The sequence below is a fragment of the Nelusetta ayraudi genome, unplaced genomic scaffold, assembly GCF_046127955.1.
Source record: "Nelusetta ayraudi isolate G7.1 ecotype Tasmania unplaced genomic scaffold, CSIRO-AGI_Nayr_v1 ptg000018l, whole genome shotgun sequence".
Taxonomy (NCBI): domain Eukaryota; kingdom Metazoa; phylum Chordata; class Actinopteri; order Tetraodontiformes; family Monacanthidae; genus Nelusetta; species Nelusetta ayraudi.
This window is the reverse complement of record NW_027466068.1, coordinates 1,696,426-1,715,339: the sequence shown is the minus strand read 5'-3', so window position 1 is coordinate 1,715,339 and position 18,914 is coordinate 1,696,426. Positions and strand designations below refer to the sequence as shown.

Here is an 18,914-nt window from a genome sequence, read left to right as displayed (position 1 = left end):
AAAATACATTTGTGTGAAAGTCATATCAAAACACAATCGGGGTTTGTTATCTTAAAAGCACTTAACGAGAACAAAAACGACATCCTGCAGTGGGCAATGACGTTTATTCGTACTACTGTTTAATTGTATTTAAACTGCATTGTAAAAGCCCATTTCTATTTCACACCAATTTAGTTGGTCTATACATCACTATATGCGATATTCAATGTTTTGCTATTGGAAGCTAGTTTACATCCGCTACACATTTAAACGTTCACTCAAAGTCGACTCACTGAAACGTCGAATGAAAAAAAAACAACACAAACAAACGCGACCGTGTATATGGAGCTCCCTCTAGTGGTGGGGAATTTAAATAGCGTTGCCAGCCACTTCTGTTGCCAGGCAGATACTAGTATTAGCATTAGCATAAGCAACATGGCAGCGGCGAGTAACGCCGAACACACGCAGTTGCAAGACATGGAGGAGGAAGGGGCAGAGATGGAGGAGAGAGAGATGGAAGAGGACGAAGAGCAGGAGGAGGACGGCATGGCGGAGGAGGAGGAAGAGGAGGAAGAAGAGGATTCATCGGAGGACGAGAAGGAGAACGAAGCAGAGATCCAGCGGCTGGAGGAGCAGGTAACTGCAGTTAGCTTTAGCAGCCGAGCTAACGACAATGAATGGATGCATGGATGGAAACACCGTCACTACGAAACTACGTCGGCGTGGTTTAAGATGTAGAACTAAAGAAGTGCTGTGCCTGGAGCCCACGTTGTTGTACATGGTTGTTGTTTTTGTAAAATGTAAATAAGCGCCAATGACGTGACGTCACTCATCGTGATTAGCGCGCTGCTAATATGATATGACGCTGGTGTCACACGCGCCTTTTACCTTTCAGTTCTTTTTAATGTGTGATATTGCACCTACTGAAGTTAACTGGTTGAAAGAAAGTTTTGCTCTGCTGTGTACCTTTGAAGTTATGTGCTATAATAATAATAATAATTGTAAAGGCTGATGAAGGATTCCGTCAAATGTAAATGAATCAACAGTAACTTGCCAACTCTCAAATAATGACTGAATTGTTCATCGGTGTTTTCTGCTGAGTGTTGATGTTGTTATTGTAATCCACATATTGACTGATTTACACTGCATCATTTGCCAGTGAAACTAATGCAGAGTTTTGAAATGAGGTGGTGGATAAACCCAGTGCCCCCCCCCCCCCCCCAACACTCACACCTGTATGTGTTCTCCCCCCCAGCTGTCAATCAATGCATTTGACTACAACTGCCACGTTGACCTCATCAAACTGCTCAAGCAGGAGGGAGAGCTCCTTCGTCTGCGCAAGGCTCGACAGAAGATGAGTGAGCTGTTCCCTCTCACTGAAGGTTGGTGACCAGCAGACATCACTCAGCTCAACATGGTTCTGCTGCTCAATCACGTCATGGTGGACTCCTGCAGAGATGGGAAAAACAATGAAAAACAGCTTCACGTTGTTTTAATATTCTAATTATTTTTAAATGAAGATAGACTTTACACAAAACAGGTATAGAGACAACAACATCAGATACACAGAAAATGAGGAAAATTCGATCCATCCGTCACAATGAGTTCATCATGCAATGCTTTCTTAAGGAAAGAATGGATTTCCTCTTGAACAGCAGGGTCTCATTAGAGAGGAGGAGAGAAACAACTGTCAAAGCTTCACTACTTTGAATAACATTAGCCGTATGAATGACAACATCGGGGTCATTGGAGAGATGAAAGTGTTTGCATGGTTCTCCTGCAGAGATCTGGCTGGATTGGCTGAAGGATGAGATCCGACTGACTGAGGAGGAGCCCAATCGAGAGAAAGTCTACGAGCTCTTTGAGAGAGCAGTGAAGGACTACATCTGTGAGTGCATTGCGCCGTCGCTGCTGCGGAGTGCTGGGGAGTCTTGCAGTCACCCTAAAGTGTTTTGCATGTCTCCCCCCCACCCCGTTGCATCCAGGTCCGGATATCTGGCTTGAATACACGCAGTATTCCATTGGTGGAATGGCTTCTCCAGGAGGCATCGACAGAGTGAGGTCCATCTTTGAGAGAGCTGTGACGGCGGTGGGCCTTCACATGACCAAGGGGCAGATTGTGTGGGAGGCCTTCAGGGAGTTTGAAAACGCCATTCTGTCCACGCTGCAGGTTGGAAGGATTCTCTCGTCACTCTGGAAACGCTTGAGATGATTTTCTATCAAATGTCAACAGGCTCTGACGTGCTCTTGTGTCAGTGGTGTGTTTGTCACTAAAAAGAGCGACATCATTGAATTGGATGCTACTTTGCTGGCTTAATAACATTTGATTCAGACTAGAAGTGACTTTATTGCTCCGCTCTGCTGTGTCCTCCACAGCCTTCCCTCGGTAAGATTCCCTCCCACGACCAGCAGGAGCTGGTCAGCGCTCAGCTTGATCGGATTCACACGCTGTTCCGCCGCCAGCTGGCCGTCCCCTTACTGGGTGAGTGGGATTCTGTGTGAACAGGCTGCGCGATGGACGCACTTCCTGTTTTGGCTTTGCAAAAGTCTCCCACTTTGCAAGGCGGCAACGTGTCTGAGGTATTTGTCTCGAGTTTAGAACAGCAGCAAACTCAATCAAGCTATTGTTGGTTGTGTCTCAGACATGGAAGCCACCTACGCAGAATATGACGAGTGGTCTGACAGCGGGGTGGCCGAGACCGTCGCACGCCTGTACAAAAAGGCCTTGCAGCAGCTGGAAAAGTACAAGCCGCTTGAGGAGACGCTGGTAAACACCTTCTGCTCATTCCGCAAGGTCCACGTACAGTAGCTGCAGCAGGCTCTAGCAGATCCGCCTGTCCTGCCCTGTGATGCCAAGGTGACGTGCGCAGTGTGAAATGTGTGTGCGTTGCTGTGTGCAGCTGGCAGCAGAACCTCCGCGGCTGGCAGAGTATCAGACCTACATCGACTTTGAACAGAAGGAGGGCGACCCGGCACGAATCCAGATCACGTTTGAGCGCACCCTGGCGGAGAACTGCCTGGTGCCGGACATGTGGGCCAAATATACCACCTACCTGGTGAGTGTGGCTCGCTGTGAGGTGGTGTTGCTTGGAAACGGTCCTGTTCCTAGAATGGATCCAAGGCTGCCGTGCAGCTGGATGTGATTTATCCTCATAGTCACTTGTGATTGTGCTTTTCTGTGCTTTGCAGGATCGTCAGCTGAAAATCAAAGAGCTGGTTCTCTCGTCTCACGAGCGCGCAGTGAGGAACTGTCCGTGGACCATGGGTCTGTGGAAGAGCTACCTGGTGGCTCTGGAGAGGCACGGAGCCGACCACCACACCGTGTCAGGTATGACTGGTTCCAACCAGCCTCTCCACTTCAGAGAGTTCAGCCTGTTTAGAACCTCGGACCTTCAGGAAAGATGGTGGCCACAGATGGTTTGACTTTTCTTTTTTCTGCAGATGTTTTTGAGAAGGCCCTGACTGCAGGTTTCATTCAGGCGACAGACTACGTGGAGATCTGGCAGGCGTACCTGGACTACCTGAGGAGGCGTGTGGATTTCAGCAGAGGTGAGAGCAGCTGTGTTTGGGAACACGTGAGCAGTTTTTCTTCTGCAAAGTGTTCACCTTGACCACTGCTGTGTTTCTCCTCTCCTCCTGTAGAATCAAGCAAAGAGCTGGAGGAGTTACGAGGAGCTTTCTCTCGCTCTCTGGACTACATGAAGCAGGACGTTGAAGAACGTCAGTAGGACTGGAGTCTGGTTGAACTTTGTCTCTCTGGTGTTCATGACTTGGATTTGACATGTTGTCACGGGTTTGTTGCACTGCAGGCTTTGGGGAGAGCGGAGACTCCTCGTGCATCATCATGCAGATCTGGGCCCGGATAGAGGTAGGTCCTCATCCATGACACTGTCTGTCAAAGTGCAGTGGACGTGATTGCAAACATTTTGGATCAGCTACTGTCAAATGGGAAAATTAGTTTAAGTGATAATAAGATCTTTCTGTGTGGAGTTTGCATGTTCTCCCTGCGTCTGCGTGGGTTCTCTCCGGGTTCTCCGGCTTCCTCCCACACTCCAAAAACATGCATGTGAGGTCAATTGAAGACTCTAAATTGTCCGTAGGTGTGCATGTGAGTGTGAATGGTTGTTTGTCTCTATGTGGCCCTGCGATGAACTGGCGACTTGTCCAGGGTGTCACCCTGCCTTCGCCCTAGGACAGCTGGGAGAGGCTCCAGCAGACCCCCAGGCCCTGAATAGGAATAAGCGGGTATAGAAGATGTATGTATGAATGAATGAATGAATGAATGAATGAATGATAATAAGATCATTACAACCAATTAAAATGGGTCAAACACAATTTGGAGAGAAAATATGACAAAATGGTTGAATCGCGTTGTAGTTGTGGGTGAAAAGAGCAGAGTGGCCGGTCAGCTTTGGCTATTTTCTCAAAGATGACTACTCATGTTGGGAGCACACAGTGTGTCTCTGATGTCGTCCTGTGTGTGTTGACCCTATCAGGCTCTTCACTGTAAGAACATGCAGAAGGCCAGAGAGCTGTGGGACACCATCATGACTAAAGGCAATGCCAAGTTCGCCAACATGTGGCTGGAGTACTACAACCTGGAGAGGTGAGTGGAGCTCTAAAGTCCTCACACGCGCTCCGTCCCTCAGCTCATCTTCAGCTCCGCTCCGCTGCTGCTGCTCTGCAGGTCCTACGGAGACGCTGCTCACTGTCGCAAGGCTCTGCACAGAGCCGTCCAGTGCACGGCCGACTACCCCGAGCACGTGTGTGAAGTCCTGCTCACCTTCGAGAGGGTGGAAGGTGAGCCGCTCCGCTTGTATGGATTAGAAAGCTGAATGGGCAGCATGTTAAATTATTTTCAAATGAATATAAAGTTAACACAGAAAACAGTAGAAATGGACACGTGAGGTGTCATTGTAAAGCCTGGGAGCGCCACTATTATAATCAGTTGACATATTTCACGAGAAATCGTTTTTGGCCTTTTTAGGGGTACTAAGACAACAGTATAAAATACAGGCATGCACAGTGTTTTTCCCAGAAATTGTTAATGAGACTTCCACGTGTGCGTGTGCGCGCTCTCCACCAGGCTCCCTGGAGGACTGGGACACAGCGGTGCTGAAGACGGAGAGCCGCATCAACAGGGTCAACCAGCAGCGAGTGAAGGTGTGTGTGGGAAACACGACTCACCGCACAGTTCTCATCTCACGCCATCTACTGTTGACTCACGCTGCCACGCTGTCACCACCGTCAGGCTGCTGAGAAGGAAGCGGTGTTGGCTCAGCAGGACGAGGATCGAACCGAGCAGCGCAGGAAGGCCAGGACGGACAAGAAAGCGGCTCAGAAGAACCTTCAGAAGGGAGCTGGAGCTGGAGAGAAGAGGAAGGCGGAGGACAGGTGGAGCCACAACTCAGGTAGGTGGAGGTGGAGGCCTCAGACCAAAGAGTCTATGGATATTGTACTGCTCTATTATATGGTTTCTCCCCCTGTGATGTCAGCAGCCTCCAAAAGGCAGCGAGGAGATGGAGATCAGCCGACGGAGGAGCACATGGAGACAGAGACTGGTGTGTTTGGGAGGAGCGCTCCTGCCAAGAGTGGCCAGCAGGGGGCAGCGGCTCCCAGCCAGAGAGGCAGCAGCGAGGACAAGGCAGAGCAGCGCAACGACGAGTGCAGCGTGTTCATCAGCAACCTGGCGTACACGCTGCCGGAGCCCGAGGACCAGCTGAGGCGGCTGTTTGAGGCCTGCGGGCCGCTCCAGAACATCAGGCCCGTCTTCAGCAACAAGGGCTCCTTCAAGGGATACTGCTACGTCCAGTTTGAGTCCGCTGCCTCCATCCCTGCAGCCCTGAGGCTGGACAGGACGCAGGTGGAGGGACGGCCCATGTTTGTGTCGCCCTGCGTGGACAAGAACAGGAACCCAAATTTCAAGGTAGACATTTTATTCTTCATTTTTTGTGTGTGTCCCTTTTAATCAAGTCATCACATTCGTGACTGACCCCCTGCTGGCAGTTTTTGGTATCACACAGAAAAGGTTCTAACACACCTGTGGCAAATTTGGTGGCAGACAAAAGGCCAGGTTGGATGTTGTTGAAGCAGTGAATATTATTATTGACATATTCATGTCATGATTAATTATTACATTATTAATGCATTGAATATTGGAGACATGTTTTTGAGTGTTTTTCTTGAACGATTCTATCATCAGCTGTGGACGTACAAATCATCATCAGAGCATTCCGGACGTGAAAGCCTTGATAGATAACAGACACCACAGTAACCACACCACATGTCCCTGCAGGTGTTCAAGTACAACACGGCTCTGGAGAAGCAGAAGATCTTCATCTCTGGGTTGCCCTTCTCCTGCACCAAGGAGCAGCTGGAGCAGCTGTGTGGGAGCCACGGCACCGTCACCGACGTCCGCCTGGTCACCTACCGCTCCGGGAAGCCCAAGGTGAGCAGCGGTGAGCACTGGCCTCCCCTGGTTCCTCCCCGAGACCCGGTGCTTGACTCTGTCTCTCCCGCGGCCCTGCAGGGTCTGGCCTACGTGGAGTTTTCCAGTGAAGCCGAGGCCTCGCAGGCCGTCCTGAAGATGGATGGAACGGAGGTGGAGGGCAACAAGATCTCTGTGGCCATCAGCAACCCACCTCGCAGGACCACCACTACCGACAGACCAGCTCCCAGCAGGACCTCTGCTGACCTGCTGTCTCGGCAGCTCTACGGAGCGTGAGTTCGACCACCTTTGATCGATCGATCGATCAATCAGTCAACTTTTACATTGACACTTGCTCAATCACAATCACTGCAACTGAAGGAAAAGTCCCCTGTGTGTTCTTTCTTTCTTTCTGTCCATCCAGGAGAGGACGAGGACGCACCCAGCTGTCGCTGCTGCCTCGATCCCTGCACCGACACACTCTGCCTGGAGGTGGCGCTGCCAATGGGACGGCAGCTGCTACTTCGGCTGCTCCTCCTCCTCCCACTCCTGCCACGGAGACCAGACCTCTGTCCAATTCAGACTTTTCCAGGATGCTTCTGAAAAAGTGAGGAGAGACGGAGCACCTAGACAGTGAAAGCCATGTGTGTGTGTGCGTGCGTGCGTGCGCGTATGCGTGTTTGTGTGTGCGTGCGTGTGCCTTTGTTCCCTGATCTCCTCCTCCTGGTAGAAGCTGTTCTGCAAACTGCCTCACCAGCCGAGCTGCAGTCCCTCTCCTCTCTCCCCTGATGACATCATCAGTGTGATGAGTGATATTTTCCCCCTTTTGTTTTCTGTCTGGAAAAGCTGCCCTTTTTGATAAATGAAGTGTCTGTCATTTGTATGTAAATACATTGTATCAAAACAGTTTGACACCAGGTGTTGCTTTAGTGTCTCCTTTTGTTGGATGATGTGAACTGGTCACTGGAGCAAGGCATTATGGGAGTTTCTGTGGGGACATGTTCTGAAATATTCACATCACACATTTTCTTTTTAAGAGTTGCTTAAAAAATATCTGCATTTTTTTTTTTTTTTTAAATATAAATTTGTGTGTGTGTATTGTACACATCCCCACATTGTTGACTGGTGTTCTCTGAGTTTTTATTCTCATTCAGTTTGACTGTGTGAAGACGCAGCAGCAGCAGCAGCAGCAGCAGCAGCAGCGCCTCCCTGTGTCCAACGCACACTCAGTTTGTCACCAGTTCCATCTGGTTCTTCTGATCTTCATCCTCACTGAGGAAGGTTGGACTGGTGAGGAAGAAGAGGCCATGATTGGCTCTGGTCCCTGAGTAGAGGGATGTGAACTCACCAGTGTCTGAAGGTGCAGGGACATTTTGACATTTTTGCTTTTAATTCGTCTTGTCCAGCAAAAGCTGTGGAAGTGGACGCCTCTCCCCCTGCCCACCGTGAAACCACACGACTCTGTTAGCTTCTTCATCACACACGCACGCACACACACACACACACAGGTGCGTCTGCGTCTCTATAAGCAGTGGTGTAGCCTAGTTTATTCTAGTGGCTATACATAATATAATTTATACACACATTAAAAGAATATAGTTTCAGCAATCAAGTTCAGAAAGTGGTGCAAACACGCCAATCAATTCTCTGAAGCGACACTAAAGCAGCGGCTGATTCTCTCCAACAGATCAGAACACAAAACATCTTTTTAATCACATTTTTAAACTGTAACGTGTCAAAAAAAAAAAAAAAGAACTGACTGATCGGTATCTTTGCTGCGTTTTCTTGTTGTTGTGTGGTCATTCGGGACCTTTTCTAGTCGTTCTACAGCTGTGGATCACGTCGAGAGACTACACCACTGTCTTTAAGTCCACTGACATTCTGCTGATTCAGTCCGGCTTTTGGTTCCAGACTGTTGGGACCAATCAAAGACCACCTTAGCCGAAGCAGATTCAAACTATTTCTCAGCAAATAAAATACTTTATGAGAAAGAAAAGTCAATTGGATTGTCTTGATCACATAGAACTCTTGGTTGACCTGTTATTCATTGTAATATTGTAAAAAAAAAAAAGTCTCCCTGAGCATAAATCTGATTTACATTTGAAAGATGTGATGGAGCAGAAGCTGTGTTGCTCTCATCACAGTGACTGATGGCAGTGACTCACCTGATTCACACTGAAGCTGCTATTTCTGGGTACCGATCTTTTCTTGGATTGATATTGAGAATGGGGGGGGGAACTATTGTAGAAATATTATTTGTAAATGTGTATCTCAATCTCTGTGTGCATGATTGGACCTGTGTGTGTAAAAACAATCTGTATGTCTATTCAGATTTGCAAGGAAAACAATATACAATAGTGAGAGTTTCATATAACCGTAGGAACTCGCACTGCTGACTTAATTTGCTTTGCATTTTGCCTCCAGGCTTCGGTCGCAGGTTGATGACGTATGCGGTGGTGCGACCGTGGTGGCTGCTTTGATTGAGGGTTCCTCCTCCACCCCCCCCCCCATGTTTTTTTCCGCCACACATGAGCGCCCGTTTGCGGTGTGTTTTAGCGGGGGTTTCTACGGAGATCTGGCAACTCTTGGATGGTGTTAAATTGAGAGGGAACAGTTCAGTGACCGCGTTAAAACAGCGATCATCAAGCAGAAATACAGCGCGTTCCGCTCAAGTTCGCCCCCAAATCAGATTCAGGTTCATGAGCGATGGTTCGTTGAGCGCATCATACATCTCTGCACACACGTGCACTTTTGTTTTCACTTGCAAATATGAACACATACATTACAGATTTTTTTTTAGCGCACAACAATCTGATCTCACACACACACACACACACACACACACACACACACACACACACACACACACACAATTAATAGTTTATGTATATGTGTATATATATGTGTGTGCGTGTGTGTGTATATATATATATATATACATATATATATATATATATATATATGTATATATATATATATATATATATATATATATATATATATATATATATATATATTAGGTTTGATTGTAGTTACATAAATTCACACTTTTTCTTTAATCTTTGGCGTCTTATCCGCTTGTAATTTCCTAACATGGTGACTTTATCACTGGAAATATGCCATGTATTTTTGTTCTTATTACTCTTTTTTTCCTGTTCTATTTCGTGTCAGAAGAAATGTCATGATGCTGTAAGTCAATAGTGGTTTCCAATAGAAACACACAAGGCAAACGCTGACACAGCTGAGTTCAGACACGCCAGACACGTCGCAGCTCATGCTGCTATTGATTCCATTTGGCACAAATCATTTCAGAAATAAAGAACAATAAAAGTCTTTTATGGCTGACATGGTCATCACTCATATTGTTTCCATATTGTTTCCATAGTCCACTTGGCTCACACCACTAAACACTAGTGTATGGTTCCAGACAATGAGCTGCATCAGGCCAGTCCATCTCGTCACCACATCAATCACTGTTGACAGTAAACTGAGCTACGTGTCTGTCGATCACAGTTCTATTCAGCCGTATATCTTGGCTGAGGGAAGAACTGAGGTTCAATAGCTGGGACAGCAGTGAGTCTACATGGAGCCTGTGACTGGCGGAGGGGTTGATGGAGGGAGAGGGAGTAGGGGGGCAGTATTGATGTTAGCTCAAGCATTTAGTGTGCGCTAAAAGCAGCAGCAGCTCTGATCCCCTCAAGAGACCTGACTGATACTGAAGCTCTAAGGGTTAGCCTCAAGGCTTTGAGTATGGTGGACAGGAATAGTGTGTGTGTGTGTGTCTAAGTGTGTGTGTGTGTGTGTGTGTGTGTGTGTGTGTGGATTGTGGAGGGGTGTCTGCTTCCTTCAGAAAATAATCTCTTTCATTTCTGCAACCCTTGAATTGTCTGACGATATCCCTGCTTCCTAACACTGTAATACTGTTGCGCGAGAGTGAGAGTGCGCACGTGCCTGTGCGTGTGTGTCCTGAACGTCCATGTGTCTGTACAGTTGAATCCAGATTCCTCTTGAGTTGATCCCAGGCTGAACGGTTGTTCGGACAGAGCTGTCTGTCTGTCTGTCTGGCTGCTGGTTGTGCAGTCACCAGGGTGATATTCTCCACCAGGGGGCAGAGCAGCTAAAACTGGAGGATGATCTCAGACTGGCAGGGTTCAGGTATGAGTCTGGTCTCTGTGTCTTCCTGGAATTCTCTCTCAGTAACATTGGAGCCTTTTCTGCCAACGTTGCTTTGCTGCATTTGCATTTATGACCATTTTATTGAAGTCTGGATTCCTTTTGAATCCACATTTTCTTGCAGACGTCACAAAGCTGGAGGACTCCATTCCTAAACTTGAAAATGGAAAAAAATCTGATTGCTCATTTTAGGGAAAAATTTCATGACTCATTATGGTTGTGTGTTTACTCTCACACCTCCTTTGGTAGCTGCTGAGTGACTTCAAGTTTATTTTCAGTTCAGGGATGTTTTCTTGTGATAATTGTACATGCAAAACAATCTCAAAGATGCCTGGTGCTTGAATGTTCCCCTCCAGTGCAGTATTGACTGAGATGGCCGAGGATTAGTTTGGCTTATTTTCAGTCTGCTGGGGTCAGACTGATTAGACCCCCCCTCCACCCCGGCCCACCTTGGAAAGTGTGTGTTGAAACTGTGTTTCTAGATGCTTTAAAACACAGTGTTATTACAGTGTCGTAGGTCCTGAGGAATCTTGCCAGTTTACTGCAGGTGCGCTCTCTTTTAATTTTCCACCAATCACAGCTCTCCGCTGAGAGAGTGTCATTCAAGCAGCTGTTTAAATGGCCGCATGCTTTCTGTCTCGCAGCCTCTGCAAATGCGAATTTAATACACTGTAGAACTTTCAAATGTGTTTCAATAAACACGTTCATTAAAATCACTTTAGAAGGTATTTGCTTTATGCATTATGGATCCCATCTATTTTTTGTCAATAATTTAAAATGACTGTGATTGAGGTCACAGCTGTTGTTCTGGGGTTCGACCTCACAGACGACATTCACCACTGTACAACAGGCCTATGAGCTGTGGGGAGGGAGGGGGGCGGCGGGGGGCAGCTGGCTGAACGAGGATCGGTGTCCCCCCCAACCCCCTCCTCCTTTTGTTCATGTGGGTGCTGCATTAAATGTCATTGGGAGGGGCAGATTATCATACCATCAGGGGGCGGGGCTTGGGTTGGTGTGTATGTGTGTGTGTGTGTGTTAAGCTGTGATCACTGAGAGGTGAGCATATGGGGCCTGGAATGGACCATTTGACAGAACAAAGAGCTGCGGGGAGTCTGAGGTTTCACACTGCAACATCGTTGCCCTGTGACATCATCATCATCATCATCATCATCACCATCATCATCCTGCTGCTGCTGCTGCTGCTGCTGCTGCTGCTGCTGCTGCTGCTGCTTTCTTCTCCAGCTACAATCTTTGGCCTGGGGCCGTTTGTTGACAATACGGTTCATTAATCAGACATGGTGAGACCAGCAACCTGGACCAGGTGGCTCAAGCCACACCCACTGTACTTTATGTTTCAGTAACTGTATCTTCATGGGAGCATTCTTCTTCTTCTTCTTCTTCTTCTTCTTCTTCTTCTTCTGACACAAGTGGTCTTGACACTGATTTATTTGTCTTTCGATCAATTCTTTTGTCAAATTCAGTGGCGAAAGACAAGGCAAGAATAAAGTAAATGAAATGATTAACCAGACAGAAACCAGCTCTTCTGCAGGAATAGTGTTTTGCTCACTGGCTGCTGACAGTGCATGATTGATCTGGTTGAGATGAAACACGTCAACACTGACATTGCGCAGTAACATTGTGTTCAAAGCTGCAGCTCGTTTACACGTCTGATTCCATTCACAGTTCAGTAAAAGTTTATATTTCTTGAGTACGTAGTGTCAGAGGAAGTGAAGGCTTGAGTGTTGGATTACTAATTGCAGCTACTTTAATTCATTCTAACATTCAGCAAAGCAACACACATCACCACATCTCTGAATCACCATTGCTGCTCTTTTTTCCCCCTTACTTCTACATTTTCCTTAGTACTAGAGACAAATATACTGTATATAAATAGTGGTGTGTTTCCCTGCAGGTGCAAGAGACGTTCTCCTCATAGCGTTAAGTTAAAAAAAAAAAACTTCATTGTAGTAGAAAGAAGTTATCAACGTTATCAAAACCAGAGAGCATCGAGAGCAGACCAGACCAGACCAGAACAAGACTGGAGATATCAGAGAAAAATCACAACAAAATTGAAGCAATGTGAAAAGTAAAAAAATATCGTTTCAGTTCCAGTTTGCTCAATGGAACAGCAACAATTCTTTTCAGCAAGGTGTTTTCTTTAACACCTTTTTCATTTTGCTGCTTTAACAGATATTTTGAACCATTTTCAAAAAACAACTTTGCTTCATAATTTTTTTTAAAATTTGAAATCACCCACACCTCCCCCTCCTCTTTACATTTCCCCCCTTATCCCTCTCCTTCTTTCCCCTTAATCTCACCCGTCTCCATTTCTCCTTCCCCTCCCCTTCCCCCTGTATTCCCTTCTCTCCTCCCACAGGTCATTTCTCTCCTCTGTCTCCTCCCCCAGCCTACGTTCCTCCTCCCCTCCTCCACCTTCTCCTCCTCCCCTCCTCCACCTCCTCCTACCCTCCGTCACCAGCTGCTATATAAGAGTGGTGTGTGTGTGTGTAGCTCTCTCACACACAGTGTGTGTTGCAGACAGGGAGGGGACAGCGCGGCAGGGGAACGAGGGATTACACCGTCCTCCGACCTCACTGGATCCATCACAGAGGTAGAGACGCTTCCACTTTTAGTTACACTGTGATATCTGAGGAAATAACTGCACCAAAACAATGTGATCATCAGCTGTGTAGTTGTTTGCGTGGTTCGTTTGTGGAAGTGCCGGATCAGTTTTATTCTTCATGTGATTTTGCCGCGTTTGTAGCTGGTTAGTTATATTTTGAGGTTTTCTACTTCTGCAGTCATTGCTATCATCTCGGTTTCCTCCTTGCCTTCAAGTAGAAGGTTCAGTTGGTGGTAACTGGACTTGTTCTTGCCATCTTGAAGATATTTCTCCTCTCATCTGCAAGGCTTCTCCGGACTTCTTCCATTTGAAGAAGGTTTCAGATGAGAGGAGAAATATGTTCAACTGGAGCTTCTACTAGAAGACGACCTGATGACTGAGAACCTTTCAAAGTTAACATCTCCTTGCCTTCCTTTGTCTAATCTGACCATCAAATCTTATGCAGAACTCTTTTTGTTCCTTTGACATCAAGGGTGTCAAACTCTGGCCCGCGGGCCAAATTTGGCCCCGCAGCGTCATTATATTTGGCCTGTGAGGCCAATACACAATCACTAGTGGAGCTGCTGGCCCGCTGCTATTATACAGCACATGTAGCACTAATACTACAAATCCCAGAATGCGCTGCTGCTCAATCAGGACAGGACGTTGGTTGAAGGATATTATTATTATTATGACTTCATTGGTTTACTATCCTGCTGCTCTCCACCTCCCTCCAGGTCTTTGGATCATCATCTCATCATCCTCCACTGTCTCCACCCAGCCAGCGGTTTGACGACCTGCAGCCAATCAGCAGCTGATTCCCCATTTCCTGGTCCGTGTGATCAGCAGCATGAGCAGCAGCTACAGCGTCACCCTGCATGGCCCTGCCCCCTGGGGCTTCAGGCTGCAGGGCGGCAAGGACTTCAACCTGCCGCTGGCCATCTCCAGGGTAGGACCACAACACACCACTCAACACAAAGACCTCACCACCACCATCAAAACGCGCACCTTTAGATGTTATGTGTATATACTGCACACGTCACCAGTACAGTGCCCCCTGCAGTCAAAGCTGCTGCTGTTTCCTACTGTGGCCCTCCTACACTGCTGAGCTCATTCATGAGGTGCCATCTGTCGTGTTGAAAAGAGAGGAAACCTGTTCTCTCTCTGGCTACCCCCCCCCCCCCCCCTCTCTCTCTCTCACCCACACACACACACACACACCCCAGTGGCCGCAGTGAAAAGTGTGGGGACGCACAACTTTTTTTTGGCTTCAGTCCTGTTGCACCAACAAGGAACTTAATGGTCTCTTGGTTCTGGTTCTTCTATGTTTCTGCTCTGCCAGTTGAATATCACCTTTTACGGTTTGTGCAAAAAAACTCAATGTCGTTCAGTTATTTAATTGCCGCCCAAAAAAATATTTCTGTTTTTTGGACACTGAGATGAAGTTTAGATGCAGACACGTGCAGACACATCTTGAGTTGTGAGGTTCTGGTCGGGAAGGAAGAGGAGACTTGAGATGATGATGAGTTGATGGATGGCTGTGCCAGCTCCAGCTCAGCTCCCGCTGCAGCTCTGGCTCCAACTCCAGCTGCAGCTGCAGCTCCAGCTCCAACTCTGGCTGCAGCTCCAGCTCCAGCTGCAGCTCCAGCTCCAGCTCCAGCTCCAGTTGCAGCTCCAGCACCAGCTTCAACTCCAGCTGCAGCTCCAGCACCAGCTCCAGCTGCATCTCCAGCACCAGCTCCAGCTCCAGCTCCAGCACCAGCTCCAGCTCCAGCTCCAGCTCCAGCTCCAGCTCCAGCTCCAGCTCCAGCTGCAGCTGCAGCTCCAGCACCAGCTCCAGCTCCAGCTGCTGCTCCAGCTGCTGCTCAAGCTGCAGCTCCAGTGCCAGCTGGAGTGGAACTGCGTTGGGTTGCCATGTTTGTGCTACTTTTCCCACTAAACGGAGCCATGTGAATCGTTCTCACAGCAGTGTATGTGTGTGTGTGCGCGTGCGCGCATGGATTTCCAGCTACAGAAGACAATGTTTTTGCCGATATGCTGTATGCGTTTTTGTTATTATTATTTCTGTGACATTTTCCTGCGGGTAAAGTCCGAACTAAATGATGATGAATTCCTCACAGCGCTGTGAGAAGGAGGGAGGGAGTTACTGGGGGGCAGGGGAGGAGGGTGTAGGGGGGTCAGTGGAGCATAGGCGGGTGTTGCCTGACAGTGGAATTGATGGTGATGGTGAGAAAAATGCAAATGGAAAAAAAACCCTTCCAAAATTCTAGCAGATGGACGATGGATGGTGGCGTGGATAGCTGCTGGACTGGGAAAACTACCCAGCAGTGCCTCCTTCAGGCTGTAGTGCAGTCAGCAGGCAGGAAATGGAACAAGAGCAGAGAAGCTGTATTTAAGCAGCTTAAATAAATGGTTATATTTAACCCTCAACTACATGCACAAACTATGAAAACTGTATGTATGGTTGGTGCATGATAGGTGGCTGTGGTGAGAATATGACTGGTTCTTGATTTAAATGCCAGAAACGTGCTTTTATTATTTTGGATGACTTGTGTTGGTGGGTGACTGCTGACTGGAAGAAGACGCTGGCAGGATGTTGTGGATCCTTTTTCAGCGCAGATAGTTTGAACTAAATCAGGTGGAGTCAAACTCAAACACGCAGTGGAGCTAAATGTCAAACTGGGACAAAGTCTCGGTCCAACATTGATATTAAATATTAATATCCTTCAATGACATCCTGTCCTGAATGACCAGCAGTGCATTCTGGGATTTGTAGTATTCGCGCTACATGTGCTGTGTAATAGTGGCGGGCTCGCAACTCTAGCAGTGATTGTGTATTGGCCTCACAGGCCAAATATAATAACTCTGTGGGGCCAAATTTGGCCCACGGGCCAGAGTTTGACACCCCTGGTCTAGGCCATCAAGTGGTTCATAAACTCTATTAGTCTTTGGGGTCATTTAGTGTCAAATAGATCTGAGAGCAGGATCATATTTCTCACTGTGTGGGTTGATGCAGTTGGTGGCTGCTCCCCCTCACTCCTCTCACTCCAGCTCACTCCCCCTCTCTCTGCCTCACTCCAGCTCACTCCACCTCTAGCTCACTCCTCCTCACTCTACCTCACTCCACCTCCAGCTCACTCCCTTTCACTCTACCTCACTCCACCTCCAGCTCACTCCCTCTCACTCCACCTGAAGCTCACTCCACCTCCAGCTCACTCCTCCTCACTCCCTCTCACTCTACCTCACTCCACATCCAGCTCACTCCCCTCACTCCTGCTCACTCTACCTCCAGCTCACTCCCCCCCACTCCATCTCACCCTACCTCCAGCTCACTCCCCCCCCCGCACTCTACCTCACTCCATCTCACTCCACCTCACTCTACCTCACTCCACCTCCAGCTCACACCCCCTCACTCCACTTCACTCCCGCTCACTCTACCTCACTCCACCTCACTCCAGCTCACAGCAGCTGAGGCTCCATAAGAATGTGAATGTAACGAGTGTTTGGTTTATGGTGCTAAATTGTTGCTAATGCAACACAAGCGACTGCAACCTCAACGACCACTCTTTGGCAATCAGCCCGTTAGACCTTCTCCTTCTTCTGACTATTCTTCTTCTCCTTCTTCTTATACTTCTTCTGTAGCATTATAAACAGGCGGTGATTGATGGCACTGGCTTCACCAGCTGCCAATGAAACATTTTACGAATTTGATCAAAGCCAGCATCTGTGTGTGTGTGTGTGTGTGTGTGTGTGTGTGAGAGAGAGAGAGAGAGAGAGAGAGGGATTGTTAAGGGTCTTTAAAAGTGTAATTCTTGCAAGAACTTATCCTCCTGAACCCCCTTTAGTAGTGGAAGTGAAGCGCTTGAGTGAGGCTGCGGTTGTGACGGAGGGTGTGTGTGTGTGTGGGGGGGGGGTCTCACAAGGCATGCTTGTGAGATCTTCAATGTTCTCCAGTGTTCTTCTCAGATGTTTCATGGTTGACAGGATTCAGGAGGAAGCCTCGATTGTTGACTGAAAAACTCTGGCTTTGCTATTTGCAGCCGCGGCGAGCACATAAATATTTAAAGCTCTCGGTGGACAGCCCAATCACTGGGCTGAGTGAGCTGGGGGAGCTGGGGAAGCGAGTCCATTAAACTTCTAAGAATAGTATAGTGGTCTGGTGTCACAGGTTGTGACTGCAACCACTGGTCTTGCTAGGAAAAATCTCCACATTCTCACACGTCCATCTGAATTCACATGACAGGATGCGCCTACACGCAGGCGCCTCCTTATCATTGATTCATTGTTATATTTTTGTTTTTCAGTGCTGCCATAATTGTACGGAGGAAATCCCTGTCAAAGGCTTTCAGAGAGTTTGAGTCTTGGCTTCCAAAGAAGCAAGACTACAGCCGGACGGCTGCACAGAGGATCTGTAGTGTTGCACTACTGGAAGTTGGTCCTGGTCTGCTGAACACTTTAAGGGTCTCATCTCAGTCTTGCACTGGGAGGACTGGTTTTTTTTTGAAAGAGAGACTCTGAGGTGGAGACTCCACTTTGAAAAAAGATACTGGTCAAATGCGTCTCCATCTCGGCCTTCTAGTCTTGATAAGGTCTTGGTCTGGGTTGCGGCCGTCTTGACTACAGCACTACTGATGTGTATTAGAACCTCTGTGGAGGACGACTGCAGGATGCAGGATATGGAGAGCTGCCCCCGGTGGTGGTGTGGTGGTGGTGCTTCCATTTCAATCCCGGATGGTTTCCCTCCTCTTGGAATGTTTAGAAATGGTTTCATGGTGAGTCAACTTTGCGATCCCTGGCAGAGGAGCGCAGCCTGGCGCTCCACAATGCCTCGCTGTCCTATAGTTTTAATGCGCCTGTATTGTAATGTAGTTTCCACAACGGCTGTTAATTTCAGCCCGTCTCCTCTGACTTCCTCTCAAGGATGTCGACCTCTTGGCTGCTTTTGTGTGTTTTAATGCAAGTTTTGCTTGACTACAAACACTGTTAGAACGGAACGGCTGTGGCTTAAGACGAAATGAGTCAGGAGAAGCTTCACCTCTGCAGCTTCTCGCAAGTTCCTCCTCAACTCCCTAAATTGCTGACTTCTTCACTGGCTGAAGAGAAATGTGACACACACACTGACACTGAGAAGTGTGGCCAAAAAAATATCTAGCAAAAATGATGAACATCTCATAATAAGCTCACATAGAAGTAAAGCAGAAGAACGCAATAGAAGTATGCAAGCTAGCGTTAGCACTGAGCTCGTGTGCTCCTTGCGATATTAGCATATTTTGATCAGGCATCTAGAAGGTTCACCGCCTGCTGGTCATTTGTCGTCATAGTGGTAGGAGAAAGAACGGCAGCTTCATTGCTGGTACTGATCCAACATCCTCCCCCTCAACCCTGCACATCAACACTGAATGTAAACTTCGCAATCAGAGCTGCTTATTCTAAACTCCTTCAAAAATAGGAACAAAGCCCGTCAAGCCCAGCTGAGTTTTTATGATTCTGTCTGTTTTTTTTCCTCTTCAAGTGTCCAGTCCATATAGGGCCCCAGTTAGAGCCAATCACAAACAGTATGAGGTGATGTATCGCCTGTGGCCCTCAAAACCCACATTTTGTATTAATCACAAGCTCTTAAAGTGCGCCACCTTGACGATGCACAGCGTGCTGGCTGTGTGCTGGTTCGCCGAAGAACAATCCTGTGCTGTGTTAGCGCTGTGTTAGCAACGCCTCCATACGCCTCACAGTGTG

The 18,914-nt window shown here is 47.7% G+C and overlaps 2 protein-coding genes and 1 long non-coding RNA gene across 9 annotated transcripts in view; 2 read left to right on the top strand and 1 right to left on the bottom strand.

The window, feature by feature from the left end:
- LOC142887826 (uncharacterized) overlaps positions 1-18,914 on the bottom strand; it is a 179,986-nt gene that overhangs the window by 15,485 nt on the left and 145,587 nt on the right. The gene's annotated exons all lie outside the window — the stretch shown is intronic.
- sart3 (spliceosome associated factor 3, U4/U6 recycling protein) lies at positions 332-8,402 on the top strand. Of its 2 annotated transcripts, none has more exons than XM_076025677.1 (19): positions 332-615; positions 1,235-1,361; positions 1,763-1,867; positions 1,965-2,149; positions 2,356-2,461; positions 2,622-2,746; positions 2,880-3,035; positions 3,169-3,307; positions 3,421-3,528; positions 3,622-3,699; positions 3,789-3,847; positions 4,476-4,585; positions 4,667-4,779; positions 5,066-5,142; positions 5,231-5,390; positions 5,475-5,905; positions 6,275-6,427; positions 6,509-6,699; positions 6,831-8,402. In XM_076025677.1, the coding sequence occupies exons 1-19, from the start codon at positions 415-417 to the stop codon at positions 7,015-7,017; spliced, it is 2,811 nt and encodes a 936-aa protein (XP_075881792.1). In that variant the 5' UTR covers positions 332-414; the 3' UTR covers positions 7,018-8,402. The 2 variants fall into 2 exon arrangements, with proteins under 2 accessions (XP_075881792.1, XP_075881793.1); XM_076025678.1 differs by having other exon boundaries at positions 333-615; positions 5,478-5,905.
- LOC142887806 (PDZ and LIM domain protein 5-like) overlaps positions 13,929-18,914 on the top strand; it is a 39,709-nt gene continuing 34,723 nt past the window's right edge. For all 6 annotated transcript variants that reach the window (XM_076025671.1, XM_076025670.1, XM_076025672.1 and 3 more), the window contains exon 1: positions 13,929-14,130. In XM_076025671.1, the coding sequence (XP_075881786.1) occupies positions 14,032-14,130 (99 nt within the window). In that variant the 5' untranslated portion in view covers positions 13,929-14,031. The remainder of the gene's footprint in view (positions 14,131-18,914) is intronic.

What these genes read in the sequence shown, in the direction of transcription:
- sart3 (XM_076025677.1), top strand. Translation starts at nt 415, where the DNA reads ATGGCAGCGGCGAGTAACGCCGAACACACGCAGTTGCAAGACATGGAG. An exon ending in CCATTCTGTCCACGCTGCAG is followed by an intron (nt 2,150 to 2,355) that starts GTTGGAAGGATT and finishes TGTCCTCCACAG; the next exon opens with CCTTCCCTCGGTAAGATTCC. An exon ending in GAAGCAGGACGTTGAAGAAC is followed by an intron (nt 3,700 to 3,788) that starts GTCAGTAGGACT and finishes GTTGCACTGCAG; the next exon opens with GCTTTGGGGAGAGCGGAGAC.